The sequence below is a fragment of the Populus nigra genome, chromosome 7 (genome assembly GCF_951802175.1).
Source record: "Populus nigra chromosome 7, ddPopNigr1.1, whole genome shotgun sequence".
NCBI lineage: Eukaryota > Viridiplantae > Streptophyta > Magnoliopsida > Malpighiales > Salicaceae > Populus > Populus nigra.
Window position 1 is genome coordinate 5,529,992 of NC_084858.1, and position 20,239 is coordinate 5,550,230.

The following is a 20,239-nucleotide window of genomic DNA, read 5'->3' on the forward strand; positions in this document are numbered from 1 at the left end:
ACACAACTTTTTTAAAACCACAACCACAACAGCTACCACAATACCAAACACACTCTTAACTAGGGTTAAATACCAAATTCCATGACCGTAATTATAAGACCAAGCTATTCCTATAGAAAATAATTCAAAACAGATTATGAATCTCAATTCCCAATCGACACAATATTGAATGATAAAATTGAAAAAAATCGATTAAATAAAATTAAAAAAACAACTCAAGTCAACTTAAGTTAACCCGTTAAACACTTTTTCCTAGTCACGAGACCGAAATAACCAAATAGAAAACAAATAACACAAATCATGAAGCCTAATTCTCAATTAGCATAATATTAAAAGATGAAATTAAAAAAAAATCAAATAAAAAAAATTAGTCAACCGGGTTAACTTGTCAAACCTACTATATGTGTCATGAAAGTAGGATAAGCTAATAAAAAATACATCTAATATTAAAGAATGAAAGTAAAAAAAAAACATTGATTAAAAAAAAACATTGTTTTAAAGTCACACTAAAATATATAGGGAAAGTACTCTTCATTGCTACAGTATTTACCCGCATGTTTTAGAGTACTGTTAATAATTAATATTACAATCATAAAAAAATGATGACGTGTGACTTATAGTTTGTTTGATATTACGGTAACAATTATTTTTCAAAGTGTTTTTCTCTTGAAAATATATCTAAATAATATTTTTATTTTTATTTTTTTAAAAAAAATTATTTTTTACATCAAAATGATCTAAAAACACTAAAAAAATAATTTGAAGCAAAGAAAAAAAATTCAAATTTTTTCAAAAATGTTTTTGAAACGCAAAAATAAATGGGCTTTCAATGCACATTGTATATTCTTTTCTATTCTTTTGAATAGCTAAACAAATGCAATTCATGATCTATTTAGATTGTTATGATTTAAATAAAAGTTTATTGATGTTAAAAGCATTTAAGTAAGTGTAGTTTTTTTTGTAGACCAAACCTACCAGCATGTTTGGAATTGTGTGAATTTAATTAATGGATTGAATAAACTCTTTGTATTTGAAACTCTTTTGGAAAGTGTTGATTTGAATTATATATAGATTTAAATTTATTTAAAAAAAAAGTGCAAGAATAAATTAAAGGGAAACTTTCTTATTTGTTACAACAGTTTTTATTTAAAATTAATGTTAAAAACAATATTTCAAAAGCACTCATATGTCAACACAAACCATATTTTTATTCAGCCTCTCTTACATGTCTATTTTTTTCCTCTAAAAAACTAGTGATATCACAATATCATCTCTTTATATGCATGCTATTAATCCTCATTGAGATATTTATGTTCCTCATAAGGTATGTTGTTAATATTTTATTTCATTTCTTGGTTTTTGATCCATCTTTTTTTTTCTAATTATGCAGAGATAACATTTTGTTTTGCTGTAGTAATATGCATGGATGATGATTTGTTTTTTTTTTATAATAAATAATTAATAAACAATTAGTATAATAGAGACGTGTTTATATATTTTCTAAAAGGCATGTATTTTATATTAGTTTAAATAAAAAGGTACTTACAACAAATATAGATTGTAAAAAAAATCAATGGTGCCTTAATGATTCATCATAGAGGTAGACACATTGTACTGTTTATTACTTCATGTTTTTGTCCTCCATAATGACAACCAAAGAAGTGCAAATTGAAAAGTAAAATAGTTATTTCATAGCATTCAATTGGCATTAACAAATTAAATGAAGGTAAATCAATCTTTTTCCTTTTTAGATCAATAAAAAGACTTAATTGCCATTAAAAAGAAAAAAAAGGTTGGTTGAGAGGGTTTTTTTGGCATTTTTATTTTTTTCAAAACAATAAAATGATTTAATCACCTTTAAAAGAAAAACAATATTAAGCTTTTGCGTATAGGCTTTGTTGTCTTTTTAAAAAAAAAATAGTAAAATGGTGAATTACCCTTTAAATTTAAAAACCACGGTTGTTATTTTAAAGGCATTTTCATCTTTTTCTGCACGGTTCTTTTTGTTATTTTCAGTTTCAGTTATGAACAATTTGGTAACTTGACAAACATTAATATTATTTTAAAAACGTTGGCATGTTTTTCATGTGTAAGCATGTGGATGTTATCCAAGCCTTTTGAGCAGCCCATGCAACGACATTCGATGTCTAAAAACAACCAACTATTATGTCACCCATAACATTTAGTGACGGGAAGTTGGTGAGACAACGTGTGTGTTGATATACATAATGATTAGACGGTGGTGAACTTCCCCCCCACTCTCTCTTTTTGTTACCTTGGGATTCGCGTTGCCATTCTAGATTCAATTGTGTCCTCAATTTTGTATTTATTTCAATTTTGGCTCTCAATAATTTAAATGTTATCAATGTTGATTTTAATGCTTTTTGAAGTTTTTGTTTTGCAATTTCATCCCTAAGTGTTTTATTTCATTTAATTTTTGTATCTTATTTGGTTCTTGTTTTTTTTTTTTATTGTTGTTTTTTATCCCCTTTTCTTATTTTTTTTAATTTTCCCCTCTATATTTCATTTCATTGAAATTTTGTATCCAAATTTTATCTTTATTCTTTTTACTGCCATTTTTTTTATCTATTTTGTTTTTTGAATTTGGTCCTTAATTATTTCATTTTATTTAGTGTTCATACCATATTTGGTCCTTATTGTTTTGATTGCCACTTGTTTTTGTTTTATGATTGAGAAATTTGCTTTGTTATTTTTTCATGTTTACCTTTTACGAGGTAATACCGATCTCATGATCCAAATCATTAGTTTTGACTATTAGCTCGTTTTAAGTTTGGTATTTTTAGGTTCTTTTTTCACAATTTGATATTGGGTTGTTAGCCTTGAGCTTCAGGATTTGTTTTGCTTTTTTTTTTTTTATAGAGTTAAGTCAATCTCATATCTCAGGTAGCAGGTTAATTAAGTTAACTTGGGCTAACTTGAATTTTTGTATTCTTAGGATTTTTTTTACTTTAATTATCTGACATTAAATTATTGGCCCTTGAGCTTTGTGATTTTTTTGCTTTTTTTGTTGAGATTTCTTGAGTGCGGGTTAGTTAAGTTGACTTGGGTTTTTTCCAGCTTTTATTTTTTTATTCGTCTAACTTCATTATTTTTTCAATGTCCTTTTTTAAAAAACATTTCTTATCTTATCTTATATCGCACGTTGTGAGTTAGTCAAGTTAACTCGGGTTGACATGAGTTTTTTTCTTTGATATTTTTTTTGCAATCTTATTGTTTGATATTAGGTTATTGCGTAAACCCCATATAAAATCTATATTAAAGACGAGCTTAGATATTATGTAAAATGAGGATTAATGACATTGTTGCGAAAAAAATAAACGAAAAGTAAGAGAAATATACGTCGAATAAGGAAATGACCCTTGGAATTTCGTGAGATGATGGATAGAAATTATGGATGAAAGGAACAAGAAATTTTGGATTTTTGACAAAAACCTTGTATGGACCAGTTTTAAAACATAGGGCTTAACTGCTAATTTGATCATAAGATTGGGTTGACATTTTAAATGGGACCTTCTGACATGTTGTTCTACTCAGGATTAACATTTTATAGCAAATGAAGTATGAGAAGACCTTATAATAAGATTACCCATTAAATTGGAATAGAGACGAACTGTAAACTTTGAATAAAAATCCATAATGTTGGTAAAAAAACAATATATGAAATAAGTAAAGTAAATATGTACACTACATGAATGATATTAGACTTGAAAATTGGAGGTAAAAAGGTTATACATGGATTTTAAAAAAATACAATTGGAAAATAACTAAAAAATAAAAAAGACTATAAAACAAATAAAAACTAGATGAAAAAGGAAACAAGGAAAGAAAACATCATGGCATATAATTTAAGGAAATTCAAATGTGCCCGGGTTAGATTTGGTATAAATACATGTCGAAATCAGGAGAAAATTTACTCAGGAAGTCAAAAGGTCTATGAGAAAGGACATAAATGAAATTAATAAATTTATTGCATGTATATGTGGCCTTGGCCGACCATTTTATAAAAAAAAAAGGAGAAGAATTGAGAAGTGTCTAGAGAAAAAAGCATGAGATTTGAAGGGAAAAACTTAGAAAAAATCATAAAATTAAGAAGAAATCTTGAGTTTTTAGAAAAATAAATAAATCAAGTGAGGGAGAGGAGAAGAAAGAAAGGAGGGGATGAAAAATAGAAAAGAAAAGAAGAACTTTGTTTGGTGAGCATAAAAGATCAAATTCTTACTAGGTATGATATGTCAAATGTTCTTAACTAGTTTATTACAAAGTTTGATTTAGTTTTGATAGATTTGTTAAGTTTTAAGGATTTGGGTTCTTATGTGCAATTAAAGAGACTTAACATTAGTTAATAATTGTTATAAATGATGAAGAAATGATGAGAGAAAGGAATAAATTTTATTAAAATGAAGTGAAAATCATGGTGAATCTCTTAGGTATATGGCCAGCCATAAAAGAAAAAAAAAAGAACTAAGACTGCAGTAATGTGTTTGAATCTTGTGAAATTGTGTAGGATTAATAATTGTAATTGTAATAAAAATGGATTTGAATTTATGTATTTGAGTGTGATGATTTTGATCATTTAATGAAAATTAAAACCAAGGGAGATGTAAGGACATTGTTATTCTAAATAAGTAATTAAATAGGAAGTATGGAATTAAATTAAATATTTTAAATTGAATTAAAGATTTATGTGCCTTATGGTTAGGAGCATTGATTTATGAATGAGATTATGAAACTTTATTGAATCAAGAGAGAATGTGGGCATGCGATCGTAACTAGGAGGAGTTAGAGCATTGCGAGTGATAGGTGGATGCCTCATCACCTCACTTGAATATTTATAATTTTATTCTTTTTTTGTGTTGATTGTGATTAATGTAGTTCACATACTTTTTGCAACTATAAGATTTTTTAGAAACAAGATTATTTTAAGATTTTAAATGGATTTATTGGTTGTCAGATGAAGTTAGTTAGCTTTTTGGTAATTGTGTGGATCACTAGATTTATTAACTATCGGAAGAAGTTAGTTAACTTATTAGTAATCATGTGGGTTACTAGGTTTATTGGCTACCAAGAGGGATAAGTTAGATTATTGTTAATCATGTGGGTTACCAAATTTATTGGCTACCAGGAGGGCTAAGCTGAATTATTGGAAATCATGTGGATTACCTTATTTATTATCTAGCAGGAGAGGTTAGCTGAATTATTGAAAATCATGTGAATTACTTAATTTATTGGCTACCGGGAGAGGTTAGCTGGATTATTGGTAATTGTGTAGGTTACCAGATTTATTATCTACTAGGAGAGGTTATTCAAATTATTAGTAATCATGTGGATTATCAAATTTGTGTGAATGTCATTAAAGGGAAATTGGTTTGGTTGTATAAATTATTTTGATGATGATAACTTATTGTTTAAACTTAATGTGGTTATATGTTTTTAATAAATTAATATTAAATTTATTAATTGAAAAAATTATGTATTTATAGCTACATCAAGACCCTCAATGAAGTATTAGGTTTAGTTGTTTCGTGTGTAGATAGTTGTTGGAGTATTGCCAAATGTAATTTATATTAAACTTTTTGGAATTTAATGTAATTTGTGTGTGTTAAAGATGTAAGTAATTTAAGTAGAGTTGTGAACTTTGACAAATATGTAAGACAAATGTGGTTAATATATATATATAGACACACTTAATCAATTTTAATTAGGTGATGTTAACATGGATATAGCATGTGCTAAAGATATGTGAAAATGAATGTTATGCATTTGTAATTAATAGGTGATATTTATTTGATGTTGAAAATTATTATTAAGGTGTTGATATTTATTTGATCTATTTTTGTAATTAACATGTTGATATTTATTTGATGTTGAGAATATTACCAATATGATTGGTATGTGGAATTTGATACGGGGATATGATAGGATCCATGATAGTTGGATCGGAGTTGAGAATGAGAAATAAATGAATAATAAGAGGTTTGTTGATAATTTATTATCGTTAAAAACAAAAGAAACTTTGTCGAAACTTTGGCAATAAAATGTGTATGCGTGCGTGTGTATATGTGTGTGTATAAAATAAGTTTAGTAAAAAAAATTGAATTAACATTGAAACTCTTGATGTAGGGTGTTGGGGTTGTTACATACGAGACCTCGAGCTTTGTGATTTTTTTAAATTTTTTTACAGAGTTATCGTAATCTCGTATTATCGGTCACGTGATAGTTAAGTTATCTCATACTGACTTGGATTATCATTGCATGAGAATTCTTTTTTAAAGTTAGGAAAAAATTGACCTGACACGCGGCGTAATACGAGTCATCTATGTATTGATATATATAACAATAATGTTTTTTTTAAATCAAGGGCAAAATAGTTAAGATTATTAATTTAATTAATCTCCATAAATACTTCAAATAATAAATTTGAATTTAATTATATGGTTTGATATACTATTTCAAATATAAGAATTATAGTAAGTTGTAATTGAATTCAAATATGCTAACCATTTGAATCCAATTGGTTTGATTATAAATAAGGTGCGTAAATAGATAATTTTCTTTTTGCAAGTAATTAATAGGTTATAGCAAACACCATTTCAAAGATGATAAGAGAAGATAAAAATATTTTCAACCAAATCTGCAAACGGTAACTGTCATGATGGAAACGGATAACAATCTTCTGGTATATGTCATTATACATCCATCTAAAGGCATTGCTTTTTCACCATAAGGATGCAGCCTTCACACGGCGTCGATTTTAACTGCTCCCTCTTTTCGTAATAATAATAATAATAATAATTCCACCTTGCTAAATTAAAGTGGTTAAGATCACTCTTGGGAAAAAAAAAGTAATTAAAAGTGCTAGTTAAGTAATGTGATATAGAGTATTTTTAAAAAATATTTTTAATTAAATATTTAGTATTTATCTATTTTTTTTATATTAATACATTAAAATAAAAAAAAAACACATAATAAAAATATTATTTTTTTTTTAAAATGAAAATCAAAACTACCAAATCATAGCTTAGTTCATGTGGGTAACAAGATTTCACCAATTCTTGTTATGTTGTATGGGAGTGTGGTTGTAGTTGCTTTTCAAAGTGTTTTTCGTACCAAAATGCATCAAAATGATGTTTTTTTATTTTTTAAAATTATTTTTAAAATCAGCGTATCAAAACTATTCAAAACACATAAAAAATTAATTTTTAGTAAAAACAAAATTGAATTTTTAAGGAACGAAGTTTGCACATGTTTCTAAACACTCTCACAAAAAATTAACACTCAGTCAGCAAGATTAACTATTTATTTGGTATTGTATTTAAAAGGAGGTTGATAAAATTTAAAAAAATTTATTTAAAATTATTTTAATATGTCAAAATTAAAAATATTTTTTTATAATATTTTAAAATAAAAATTACTTTAAAAAACAAACAACAATTACCAAACTTTTAAATAATAAAATAAATTAAAGAATACAACCCATAACTCACAATCAACACGTGAAAGAAACAAAAGAAAGGGTAAAACCAATTTCCCATCACACATTCCAATTTATGTCGAGAGAGGAAGATAATTAAAACAGACTCTTCGTTTCCAGTTTTCATGGCAGCCGTGTATTCCACTGTGATCCCAGCTCATCCTGGGTGCCAAATGACACCCCAATCACCAATCACCAGCTCCCAGGGGATCTGGCAAAAAAGATATCTTTCCGCTCTGCAGAGAAAAGATCCCTTTGCATTATTACTACTGTCACAGACAAGTGTTCGTTTCATATTCTCATATGGTTCAAGTCCCAAAGCTCTTTCACGCTCACAAGCTCACCCACTCATTTCAAGGATGCCCAAGTTAGTCCCCAGAACATGTCTGCTTCTCTTGTTTGGTCTCTAAGTTAAACATGTTCCCGTTTAAGAAACTGTTTGGGAACGCAGTGCAAATCATGTTCTAAAAAAATTTATTTTTTTACTAAAATTTAATATGGTTTGTATGTTTTGGATCGTTTTGATGCTGATGTCAAAAATAATTTTTAAAAAATAAAAAAATATTATTTGCATACATTTCGGCACGAAAAGTTATTTGAAAAGCAACTGCTACCACACTACCAAACATACTCCAATTGCAATATTTCAGAATTTTCTTATCACTGCAAATATTTCTCGAAATAACATCATTTTATTGCATAAAATTAAGAATTATTGTAAGACTCGATCCTTCCATCAATCTCATCAAGCGCGTGGTTTACTGGTTTAATGAATTGGCCATCCTAGTAGAGAAAATTATTAAAAAAACCGATCGAATTATTGCATGGTTATAGCAATTCGGAATTTCTAATACATTTCTAGAATTGATTAAGGAGATTTCAGTGTGAGGATTTAAATGATAATGTATTGATAGTTTAGGGACCGATTCTCAGTTTTGTCTCCTCCTTCTACAGGCCGCTGATCCATTTTTCATGCTAGAGTACATCACCATCAGATTGTCACAGTCAAATCAGAGACTCCCCACGTGGACCCCTCAAAACTATTATTAACCGTCCGCACATACGAGCAGCCTCACCTGCCTGTCATCCTCTACCAATCTACTATCACAGTTTGCCTTTTGGGCCCGCTTGATTCCACTGCATCTTCAACGAAGATTGTATTCATTCATCACTCTCTCCCAAGTCAGCCTGCTCTTCTCTCCCCCCTCTCTCCGTTTTTGGATAATTGAAGCTGTCTTAAGAGTTAGTCACACTTTTCCTCTAAAATCTTAATATGTTATGCTCTACAGTAGTTCTTGATTAAAAAGCTTGAAGCTTTTGAGGGTTAGGTGTGTGAAAGTTCAAGACTTCTTGTTTGGTTGACGAGAAAACCTTTCAAAACTGACAGAAAGATTGAATCTTGAATCTTACCTTTCAAAACTGACAGAAAGATTGAATCTTGAATCTTGAATCTTCATATTTTTTTTCAAAGAAAGCGGGAAAACCCATCTCTGTTCTTACAAAATTTTCTCTTACATGCATTGAGTTTGGTTGTTTCTGGTGAATTTCATTGCAGGTTGTTTGCACAAGGCGTTAAGCCCAAAGTTGTCTGTTTTGTCTTTGGCAAAACATCCGACAAATGTCCAGTCTTGATGGAGATGTGTCTCAAAATGGGAGCTTGAAGAGTGTCGATGCCCATCATGCTCTGGCTGAACTAGAAGATTTGGATTTCTCAAGGAGCTTAGATAAGCCACCAAGGCCTTTGAATATGGAGAGGCAAAGATCATGTGATGAGAGGTCCCTAAATGAATTGTTTGGGGTGCCTTTGCTTTCTCCTCGTCCCTCATCAAGAGCCGAGAGTAACTTCAGGTTAATTGATCATCTTGATGGTTTATATTCCCCTGGTAGAAGGTCAGGATTCAATACTCCAAGGTCACAATATGGGTTTGAGACACATCCAGCTGTGGCTGAAGCTTGGGACGCTTTGAGGAGATCGCTGGTTGTTTTTCGTGGCCAACCTGTTGGAACCATAGCAGCTTTGGATAATACTGACGAACAGCTTAATTATGATCAGGTGAAGGCTCCATGATTTTTGTTTCTTTGTGTTATTAGACAAGAAATTTTGTTTATTAGGGTATTAACTAACTTGGAGACAGGCCTTTTGTTGCAAGTGGGTGGTTGCCGATTTTGTTTGGTCGTTCACCCGATAACTTTATTCGGAGATGTATTGGGGTGTCCTTTTTTTTTCTCCCGGTTCTGCCTTTTGATTATCCCTTTGTCTATAATGTGCTTATGTTTCGTGTTCCAACGTTAACTTTCATACCACTCTGTTCTTTTTCCATATATGTTCCGATATTGTAACATGATAATGACTTTCTTGCATCTGTAACTGGGATTGTAGGATCCCGTAGGCTTTAAAGCTTGTACATTAACGTAGTTTCTCTATTTACATAGGTGTTTGTAAGAGATTTTGTCCCAAGTGCGTTGGCTTTTTTGATGAACGGGGAACCTGAAATAGTAAAGAATTTTATTTTGAAGACTCTTCGCCTCCAATCATGGGAGAAAAAAATTGACAGATTCCATCTTGGAGAAGGAGTTATGCCTGCGAGTTTTAAGGTACTCCACGATCCTGTCAGGAACAGTGAGACTTTGATGGCAGATTTTGGTGAGAGTGCAATAGGAAGAGTGGCACCCGTTGATTCTGGATTTTGGTGGATTTTCTTACTTCGAGCATACACCAAGTCCACAGGCGACACATCATTGGCTGAAATGCCAGAATGTCAGAAGGGTATGCGCCTAATTTTGAGTTTATGCCTTTCAGAGGGGTTTGACACATTCCCTACTCTTCTTTGCGCTGATGGATGCTGCATGATTGATCGCAGAATGGTGAGTTTCATTGGTTACTGTCTGCTTGGACTATATTTAATGTTGCTATGTTCATCCTTTGTTTATTTTTCAAGTCTCAATTCATTATTGTGTCTTTGGTTATGTATCTTTCAGGGTGTTTATGGGTATCCCATTGAAATTCAAGCACTTTTCTTCATGGCTTTAAGATGTGCTTTGCTTCTACTGAAGCAAGATGAGGAGGGGAAAGAGTTTGTAGAGCGGATCACTAAACGCCTTCATGCCTTAAGTTTTCACATGAGGAGTTATTATTGGATTGACTTGAAACAGCTTAATGATATATATCGTTATAAAACAGAGGAATACTCTCATACTGCAGTTAACAAGTTTAATGTAATTCCAGATTCTCTTCCAGAATGGATATTTGATTTTATGCCAGTCCATGGTGGCTACTTTATTGGAAATGTTAGTCCTGCAAAAATGGACTTCCGTTGGTTTTGCTTGGGTAACTGTATTGCAATCTTGTCATCCTTGGCAACCCCTGAGCAATCGACAGCAATAATGGATCTTATAGAATCACGGTGGGAGGAATTGGTCGGAGAAATGCCACTCAAGGTAATCTATCCAGCGATAGAGAGTCATGAATGGCGGATTGTTACAGGATGTGATCCAAAAAATACTAGATGGAGTTACCACAATGGAGGATCCTGGCCAGGTATGCTACTTGCACTGCATTTTCCTTCACGCAAAACAAATTCATAATGTAACTAAAACTGCCATGGCTTTTTTGGTTGATTGCGAGTTAGGCCTGAAAAATTCATTTGATAAAACGAGGCCTGAAATGATTAACTTTGTTGCTATGCCATGGCTTGAATTTTTATCAAATCAGCATTTACATGAATTTGCCCTGGTGAAATGCTGAATGCTAACCCAAATACATCTAGCTAAAGTTTCATGTTCTTATGAGCAAAAATCTAAAATAAGAAAAAGCTTTATGAGTGCCCCGTTTTTTGTTGGAAGTACATTGTTGGAAAATCTTGTCCGATGTGCGTGTATGTTCTTCAGAGAGCTTTAACTATTCTTTATGCAATTTTTCATGAGTTTTGGCTTTGGATGGAAATAATAGTTAGTATATTCCGTGTCTATGCTATTAAAGCCTGTTCATGTCATTTCTATTCCTGCTTAAAATCGTCATCATTATAATTTGCCAACTAGGATGAACTCTTTGAAGTATTTATGAACAATTCCAAGTCCATTTCTGTGTAACTCTTTGAACTTCCTTGTTGAGATTATTATCTTTGAAACATTTTGGCTATTGCAACGGATGCAGTGCTCTTGTGGCTTCTCACCGCAGCATGCATCAAGACTGGACGCCCCCAAATTGCAAGACGTGCCATTGAGCTCGCGGAGACAAGATTAGTTAAAGACAACTGGCCAGAATATTACGATGGAAAGCTTGGTCGATTCGTTGGGAAACAGGCACGAAAATTCCAGACCTGGTCCATTGCAGGTTACTTGGTTGCAAAAATGTTGTTGGAAGACCCTTCTCATTTGGGTATGGTGGCACTCGAAGAAGACAAACAAATGAAGCCTCCCATGAGAAGATCACATTCATGGACATTCTGATGTAACTTGTCTAGCATTTCTACACAACCCCGTCTATTCTCAGATGGTAAACTGATCTTTGGTGGTGATAGGGCTAGATCGTCTCTTCTGACCTACAGTTCTACTTCCCATTTTGATCATGTCTTCTGCCTTTCCATCTGTTCAATGCCGGAATACTTTTTTTCAATCTTGCCGTAGTAGTTCTATATCAATCTTAATGAATCTTAATCCTTCAATGTTTTCCTATCATATTTTATTTAGGAGTTTTAACGTATAGCTCATGTGAAGCCTGATTTGGTGGTGAATTTATGGTGCATGGGGTCCAAGGTGATTTACCTACGTTTTTTTTTTTTTTTTTTTTTGTCTCAATGAGACCATGGCTTGAAGTCTTGAACACCTTGGTCTACACGATATGTCAGCTCCAGACATTGACTTGCTCTTATTATTTTCCAATCTGATTTCAAAAAACGTTGTTTTTCTTGGATGGAAATCGCACGCGGTCCATCGATTTTGAGGTATTTAATTGAAGCCTCCATTGTTAATTTATTAATTATTGAGTCCTTCCATATGGGAATTAGCGGCATGCACCTGCATTATCAACGACCAAAACATAGGTATTCATGCAAAGGCGAGCTCGTAGCCTCGTACATATTACATTAAAAAAAAAACTAAAAGTCATCACTGAATCACTGCGATCCTGTATACATTACACTGTTAATTGAAACATCACAAAAATACTAAAAGTTACAAGTAAAATATTGAAACATTACAAAAAAATAAAAATAAAATAAAAGGTATAAGTAAAATATTGTAATGATAAACATATTACACTATTTAGTGGAACAAAAGATTTTGCCCTTCTCATCATTGAAACTTGCAAAGCTTGTAGTTGGGGTAAGATTATTATTTTTATAGAGATTTATTGGGTATTATAAGATTGATTAGAAATAAATTAATTAATATATTTTTTTGGCATGGTTATATTACTTTGTTATTTTTAAAAGCAAAAACTATATGCATTTTAGTCAAAGGATTATTTTTCTTTTCAAAATTATTTACACAATAAATTTACTTTAATACCATTGAAAGAAAAAAACACTTGTATAGAGCTGCTTCTTCATCTTTTCTTTCGTTTGAACAATAAAGTTAAAGGATTGCCCTTTAAAATAAAAGTTGTTTTCAAGGGTGTTTTTTAGTCCTTTTTTTATGAGTTATTTTTTTGTTATATAGGTTTGCTCAATTTTTTTATTTTAATCAATTAAATAATATTAAATAAAGTAGGGTCGTCCAGTTACCAAATTCTGCTATCTTGGGTGGCGTTAAGAGTGAAGTGTTGTTCTCTTTCTAGCGGTGTAACGCGTGCTTATGATGAAGGCATGGTTGGCCTCTAGTATACTCTTTTTTTTTTCTTTTTTTTTTCTCTCTTCTTGTTTAGAAATTTGCATCAGCCCTTCCAAAAAACATTTGTGTCCTTCAATTTGTATATTTATCAATTCTGATCTTCAATCTTTTGATTGCTATTTATTTTACTTTTAAAGATTTTTTAATTTTAGATTTTTTCAATTTCATCCTTGTGAAATTTATTTAATTGTATCCAATTTGGTCCTCATTCTTTTGATTGATATATATATATATATATATATATATATAATTTATTTAATTTTCAATTTCATCTCTCATCATGTATTTTTTTTAATCTGATTTTGGTTTTTCTTCTTTTGATTGCTATTTTCTTATCCTTTTTTATTTATTTTTTTTTCAATTTTGTCCCTCAACATCTTGTTTGGTTTTTTTTTAATCTAATTTAGGTCCTTGTTCTTTTAATTACTATATTTTTAATTATTTTCTTAATTATTTTTTTTCAATTTAGTCCCTGATTATTTTCTTTCATTTAGTTTTTATATCATATTTGATCCATAAATTTTAGATTTTAAATTGTTTTGTGATAGGAATTTTTACTTTATTATTATTTTTTGTATACTTTTCTACAAGGTAATCTCGGTTTCATGACCTAAGTCCGATTTAAGTTCACTTATTTATCCTTTTATTAATATTTTTTTCAAATTCATCATTTGATATTTTGGCTAGTAGGCCTTGAACTTCATTATTTGTTCCACTTCTCTTTATTGGGTTATCTTAATCTCATATCTCATGTTATGTGTTAGTTAAGTTAACTCAGGAGTTAACTTGGGTTGACTTGTTTTTTTTTAAATATTATTTTAATTATTATTTTTTGCAATTTTATCATTTGACATTATATTATTGGCCCTTGAGTTTTGTGATTTTTCAAATTTTTTTTGGGGTTATCCTAGGTGCGAGTTAGTTAAGTTAACCCGTGTTAGCTTGGTTTTTTTTATTTCTTTATTTAACTTTAGTCTTTTCTGCCAAGCCGTTCTTTTGAAAGTCTTTTTTTATATATCACGAGGTGGCGGGTTAGTGAAGTTAACTCGAGTTGACTTAGTTTTTTTTTCTTGACCTTTTTTTTATGAAATTGATTTTTTTTTTGTTTTCATCATTTCAGATTAGATTATTACCTCTTGAGCTTTATTTTTTTTTTTTTGCTTTTCTTTCTGTGAGGTTATCCCAAGTGTATGTTAGTAAGTTCACCTAGGTTAGCTCATATTTTTTTCAATGTTTTTTTTTTATTGAACTTTGGTCTTTTTTGTTAGATCTTTCTTTTTATAATTTTTTTATCTTGATTTTGTATTATGAGTGATTGGTTAGTTTGGTCAACCTAAATTGACTTAGGTTATTTTCTTAGATATTATTTTTTTTAAATTGATTTTTTTTTGTTTCAACATTTGACATTGAGCTATTGGGCCTTAAGTTTTGTAATTTTTTTCTTTTTTCTTTTATATGAGTTATCTTGATTTTATATTCCGGATTGCACATTAGTAAAGTTAACTTGAATTAACTTTAGATTATCATTACCTTAACTCTTTTTTTTTAACGTTATGAAAAGTTTGACTGGTACCGTGGTGAAGTGCATGCTACTTATCTAGTCCTTATTAATTTCAAAAGGCTAAAAATTGTAAAATTAAACATTTGGTCAAAACAAAACTACCTAGAAGACTTATTATTTGCTACTTAGATTTTTAAAATGCACTGATTAAGTAACAAAATCAGAATCATCGTTTCTTTTATCATTGGTCATTGCTCCACCAGTTTTTTTCTTAATTTTTGTCCCAAAAACTATCTATAATAATTAAAATTTATTTTTATTTTTAAGATCAATAAACATAAATAACAAACTAAACTTAATTTTTAAGATCAATAGACATAAATAAAAAAAACAAAAAATTAAAAGTTATTAACACGTGAGTGGGAGGAGCCCATACTTTTTTAGCAATGTGTGTGGACTTCTTCGGCGGCAAAATATAGTCTTTCATGATGACATTAGAAACGACTCATCAAGCTCTTTTTAATTGATAGACACGTAGTGGTAGAGAACTGTCGATGCGGCTTCAATGTGCCTTTTTCTTCTCCTCTTTTTTTCTCTCTCTCTTCTCCTTGAAAATAATACAAAATATTCATTTCATTTGATTTTTGTATCCATTTTGGTTCTCATTCTTTTCATTGCTATTTGTTTTGCTTTCGATGCTTATTGAAATTTATTTTTTATTCAATTCCATCCCTCAATATTTTATTTTATTTAATTTTTGTACTTAATTTTAGTCCTCATTCTTTTGATTGTTATTTTCTTTATTCATTTCTTGATTTATTTATGTTTTTCAATTTTTCTCTTAATATTTTATTTGATTTAATTTCTGCATTCAAATTTGGTCCTTATTCTTTTGATTATTATATTTTTCAATCATTTTCTTGATTTATTTATGCTTTTTAATTTTGTTCCTCAACATTTCATTTGATTTAATTTTTGTATTCAATTTTGGTTTTTGTTATTTTGATTGTTATTTTTTTCCTATTATTTTCTTGATTTTTTTTATAATTTAATCCTTAATTATTTTCTTTCATTTGGTTTTTATATCGGATTTGATCCTCATTATCTGATTGCTATTTTTTTTTTAATTTTTAATGGTTATGAATTTTGCTTCATTACTTTTATACCATATTTGATCCTTATATCCTCGATCGTAAATTAGTCAAGTTAACATGAATTGAATTGAATTTTTTTCCCGATGTTTTGTTTTTTGAAATTTTGTTTTTTTTTTTCAATTTCATCATTTGATATTAAATTATTGGACCTTTGACTTTGTAATTTTTCTGCTTTCCTTTTAGTAGGGTTATTATCTGAGGTCACGAGTTAGTTAAGTTAGCCTGAGTTAACTCAAGTTTTTTTATATTGATTTAACTTTTATATATTTTTTCTAGGTTTTGTTTTAAAAACTCAATTTTATTTATCCCTATCTTTTATTGCATGTCGTGAGTTAGTCAAGGTAACTTAAATTAAATTGAGCTTTTTTTTCCCTGATGTTTCTTTTCCTGATTTTTTTTTCATTTTTTATCTTTTGAAATTTGGTTATTGGGCCTAGAAATTGGTGTTTCTATGCTTTCTTTTCTGTGGGGTTATCATGGGTCGTAGGTTAGTCAAGTTAACTCGGGTTAACTTATGTTTTTTTTAACATTTTTTTTATTAATTAAGCTTTGGTCTTTTTTTCTAGACTTTTTTTTTAATCCAAATCTCATATTGCGGGTTGCAGGGTAATCGAGTTAACTCGTTTTTTATGTTTCTATTTTGAAAATTATTTTTTTTTCAATTTTATCATTTGATATCAGGTTATCGGCCCTTGATCTTTGTGATTTTTCTCGCCTTTCTTTATATTGGGATATCTCATTCTTGATATTCTTATTCTTGAAGAAATATAATAGTACTTTAACCGCTAAACCAATACTTCATCAATAATTAAACTTTTATATGTGCTTATAACTTCAATTTCATGGTAATAGGAAATAAAAATAATGTTGAATTGCCGTAAATTTTGCCGGTGAAAACAGTAAATTTAAAATAGCAATTAATCAAAACAATTCATTGAGTTTGGATGAAAATCTAATAAGATTAATAGAGAAAAGTTTGAATATTCATGGAAGAGAATAACAAAACTTTTAGTTCAATATTTATTCATGCAAAATTAGTACATGTCAGCTTAAATTAGAAATAGAATATATAAGTTGACTAATACTAAAGCACAAGGGTTGATTTGATCAACTATTGGAACTAAGGTGGCTGTATTGATTTCTGTTTTTTCTTCAGACAAAAATAATAAATAATTAAATATGCAAAACATAACAGGAAAAATAAACTTTCGCACCCCCCCAAAATAAAAATAAAAATAAAAATAAAAATCCCCTCCCTCTTTAAAATCTCCATCAAGCAGTCAAGCCCTAATTTCCCCTCAATTTCTCTCAATTTCCATCACTTTCTCAGGAGAATCAAATCGAATTCTACGATGAGACCACCGAAGAGACCGATCCAAATGGTAACAACATGGGTGCGACGACAGCCTCCGAAGGTCAAGGCGTTTTTGGCGGTGGTGGCGGGGATGACAGCGCTGGTGCTTCTCCGATTCATCGTACACGATCACGATAACCTCTTTGTTGCTGCTGAGGCTGTTCACTCCATTGGAATCTCTGTGCTTATTTATAAGTTAATGAAAGAGAAGACTTGTGCTGGTAATTAAACGGAATCCCAAACTATTAGGGTTTTAATTTTTTTTCATGGGGGTTATTAATTAGAGAGAAATTTTTAATTTTTGCGTTAAATCTTCGATCTTTTCTGTTGTGCTTCAATGATATAATGGTATTTTTTTTTATTAATGGATTGATTTGTTTAATGGGAAATGTTCCAATAGAGGGAAAATCGGATTCTGGTGCTAAATTTCAGGTATTTTTGGTTGATCAATGATTTAATGGTTATATATTTCTTGGTTTTGAATTGAATTTTTTCTTTCATTGTTATTGCTTTTGTTTGGAATTGATGGTATTAAAGAGAGCTGGGATTATTGTGCTAAATTTTGGGTTTTCTTTTGTCGTGTTTCAATGATTTTGTGACTTTATCTTTGGTAAAATTTTGGATTTTATTTTGTTTTCCATGGATAAATTTGTTTTTTTGACCGGGAACTAATGTAATTAGAGAGAAAGTTTGGATTTTTCTGTTAAATTTTTGAACTTGTTGTGGTTATACCTTTCAGTTTTTGGATTCAAAGTTTTGGCCTGTAACATTATTTTGAATATTTTGCAGGGCTATCACTGAAAACTCAGGAGCTGACAGCCATGTTCTTAGCTGTGAGGCTGTACTGCAGCTTTGTAATGGAATATGATATTCATACCGTACTGGACTTGGCAACGTTGGCTACAACCCTGTGGGTTATTTATACGATCCGTTTTAAACTGAAGTCGAGTTACATGGAGGATAAAGACAACTTTGCATTATATTATGTGGTGAGTATTTGATTGACTCTACACTTTTTTTGTTGTTGTAAATTTAGTTATATTTATGGTTTCTTGATAGGAAAGACTTCTTATAAAAAATGAACTTGTACGATGTTTTCCTCAATTTTTTCTTCCCATCAATATTCACTATATAACAGTAATGTCTCCTTTATGCTTCGTTGTTCATGTTCATGGCAATGACATGCTCTTAAGATACTACCCACATACTTGTGGATGAAACTAAGTTTGTTTTTTTCTTAGATTTTCTGGTTGTCAAACTTCAAATTCTTTCTTTCATGCTAACTGGTTCCCTTTCTCTATGTAATGAATATGGGATATGGATTACTCGATAATGATTATACCTTTAACTCTTACCCTTCAATTGAATTTGGATGCAGGCGGCACCTTGTGCTGTTTTAGCTTTGCTTATTCATCCATCAACATCTCACAATCTACTGAACCGGATCCTCTGGGCATTCTGTGTATACCTTGAAGCTGTTTCTGTACTTCCTCAGTTGCGTGTCATGCAGAACACCAAGGTTGGTGCTTTGGTTTCATATTGTAGAAAGTATTAGTCTAGGAGGTTTGCAAATTGATAGTTGAAACTCACGACTTCATTCGCTGTACTTGTAGATTGTTGAGCCATTCACTGCTCATTATGTATTTGCATTGGGTGTTGCAAGGTTCTTGAGCTGTGCCCATTGGGTCCTCCAGGTTTGTTCTTGCAGATCTGAATCTTTTGTATGGTTGCTCTTAGAATGTTTTCTGAAGGGAATGTTTGGAAAATTTCTGAACCAAGGAGCCTAAGCTTATTAGATTAGAGGTTTATATATATATATGAGCCGGGGATTTGGGGTGGGGCTAGACTCGTTCGGTTCTCTACTTGTGGGTTTGTGTTTGGTCTCTGTCGTCTTATGGAAGGGATGCCGAACCTTAAACTCTTAATCTGTTTTTAGTGATGCTCTAAATGCTATTCATGCTTTCAGATAGCTAGCCACGTTGTGAAGTGATTTCAGAGTCATTAGAGGTCATGCAGAACATTTCCATCTCAAACAGGCGTCACAAAACCTGCATCTTGTTTATTATGATAAAATAATCAATTTTACTCGAGAGGGTTGAATAGTGGCTGTTAATGATACTGGAATGAGCATAAATTCTTTTTCTTCATCCCATTTACTATTGCATCATCACTCATATCCCCTGAAGTTAATACTGTTTTTGTAGGAGTCACTTCAAGAAATTTATGTGCCAAATACACTTCTTCTTCTTCTTCTTTTTCTGACCCCCCTCATTCTCTCTGATCTTTGGCTGATACAAGTATTTTCCTTTAAATTATTAACTGACTAGAGTTGCAATTTACCATTAAAGTTTTGCATCTTGTGAACAGGTTTTAGATACTCGTGGACACTTATTAGTAGCCTTGGGGTACGGATTATGGCCTTCTATGGTTCTTATCTCAGAAATTGTCCAGACTTTCATCTTAGCAGATTTCTGTTATTATTATGTGAAAAGGTTTGTTAATGTTTGGATGTCATTCTTTTATCCAAAGAGCATGTGAAACATCACTGTACAATTTTTATTGCAACATATATATGATTGTGATTTTCTTGCAGTGTATTTGGAGGACAGCTTGTGCTTCGTCTTCCCTCTGGAGTGGTGTAATTGAAGCCGTCTTCTGGTGTAGTCTATGAGCAACATTGCTGCCTGAAATTGACTTGGGCAATGCTGTTGAGATCTGTTTTGTTCTCCAGTTAAGTTTCTCTTTCAAATTATGACCGGAGAAAAGTGGGTTTACTTGTAAAGTTGGGGATGCAGAAACTTGGTTGGAATTTTGTACTTGACACATAATTAATTGATGGTTAACTTAATTAATTTGTCGGCTGTAATCGTCCTTTTTGTTTATATTGTGAGAGTTGATGCAAATCTAGT

The 20,239-nt window shown here is 30.8% G+C and overlaps 2 protein-coding genes across 3 annotated transcripts; both read left to right on the forward strand.

The window, feature by feature from the left end:
- Positions 1–8,538: 8,538 nt before the first annotated feature.
- LOC133699713 (probable alkaline/neutral invertase B) lies at positions 8,539–12,156 on the forward strand. 2 transcript variants are annotated; one of them, XM_062123100.1, is made up of 5 exons: positions 8,539–8,820; positions 9,048–9,545; positions 9,926–10,357; positions 10,472–11,030; positions 11,646–12,156. In XM_062123100.1, the coding sequence occupies exons 2-5, from the start codon at positions 9,111–9,113 to the stop codon at positions 11,939–11,941; spliced, it is 1,722 nt and encodes a 573-aa protein (XP_061979084.1). In that variant the 5' UTR covers positions 8,539–8,820; positions 9,048–9,110; the 3' UTR covers positions 11,942–12,156. The 2 variants fall into 2 exon arrangements, with proteins under 2 accessions (XP_061979084.1, XP_061979083.1); XM_062123099.1 differs by having other exon boundaries at positions 8,541–8,734.
- A 5,031-nt stretch (positions 12,157–17,187) lies between these two features.
- Positions 17,188–20,182, forward strand: LOC133699205 (uncharacterized). The gene is made up of 6 exons (XM_062122361.1): positions 17,188–17,551; positions 18,120–18,319; positions 18,709–18,849; positions 18,944–19,024; positions 19,698–19,822; positions 19,924–20,182. Exons 1-6 carry the CDS (start codon positions 17,329–17,331, stop codon positions 19,970–19,972), a joined length of 819 nt encoding a protein of 272 aa, XP_061978345.1. The 5' UTR covers positions 17,188–17,328; the 3' UTR covers positions 19,973–20,182.
- Positions 20,183–20,239: the final 57 nt, after the last annotated feature.

Excerpts from the sequence above, each read along its gene's own strand:
- LOC133699713 (XM_062123100.1), top strand. The coding sequence starts at position 9,111 with ATGTCCAGTCTTGATGGAGATGTGTCTCAAAATGGGAGCTTGAAGAGT. Across the intron at positions 9,546-9,925 it reads AACAGCTTAATTATGATCAG|GTGTTTGTAAGAGATTTTGT; the intron begins GTGAAGGCTCCA and ends CTATTTACATAG. Across the intron at positions 11,031-11,645 it reads CAATGGAGGATCCTGGCCAG|TGCTCTTGTGGCTTCTCACC; the intron begins GTATGCTACTTG and ends CAACGGATGCAG.
- LOC133699205 (XM_062122361.1), top strand. The coding sequence starts at position 17,329 with ATGAGACCACCGAAGAGACCGATCCAAATGGTAACAACATGGGTGCGA. Across the intron at positions 18,850-18,943 it reads GTGTCATGCAGAACACCAAG|ATTGTTGAGCCATTCACTGC; the intron begins GTTGGTGCTTTG and ends CTGTACTTGTAG. Across the intron at positions 19,025-19,697 it reads GTGCCCATTGGGTCCTCCAG|GTTTTAGATACTCGTGGACA; the intron begins GTTTGTTCTTGC and ends TCTTGTGAACAG.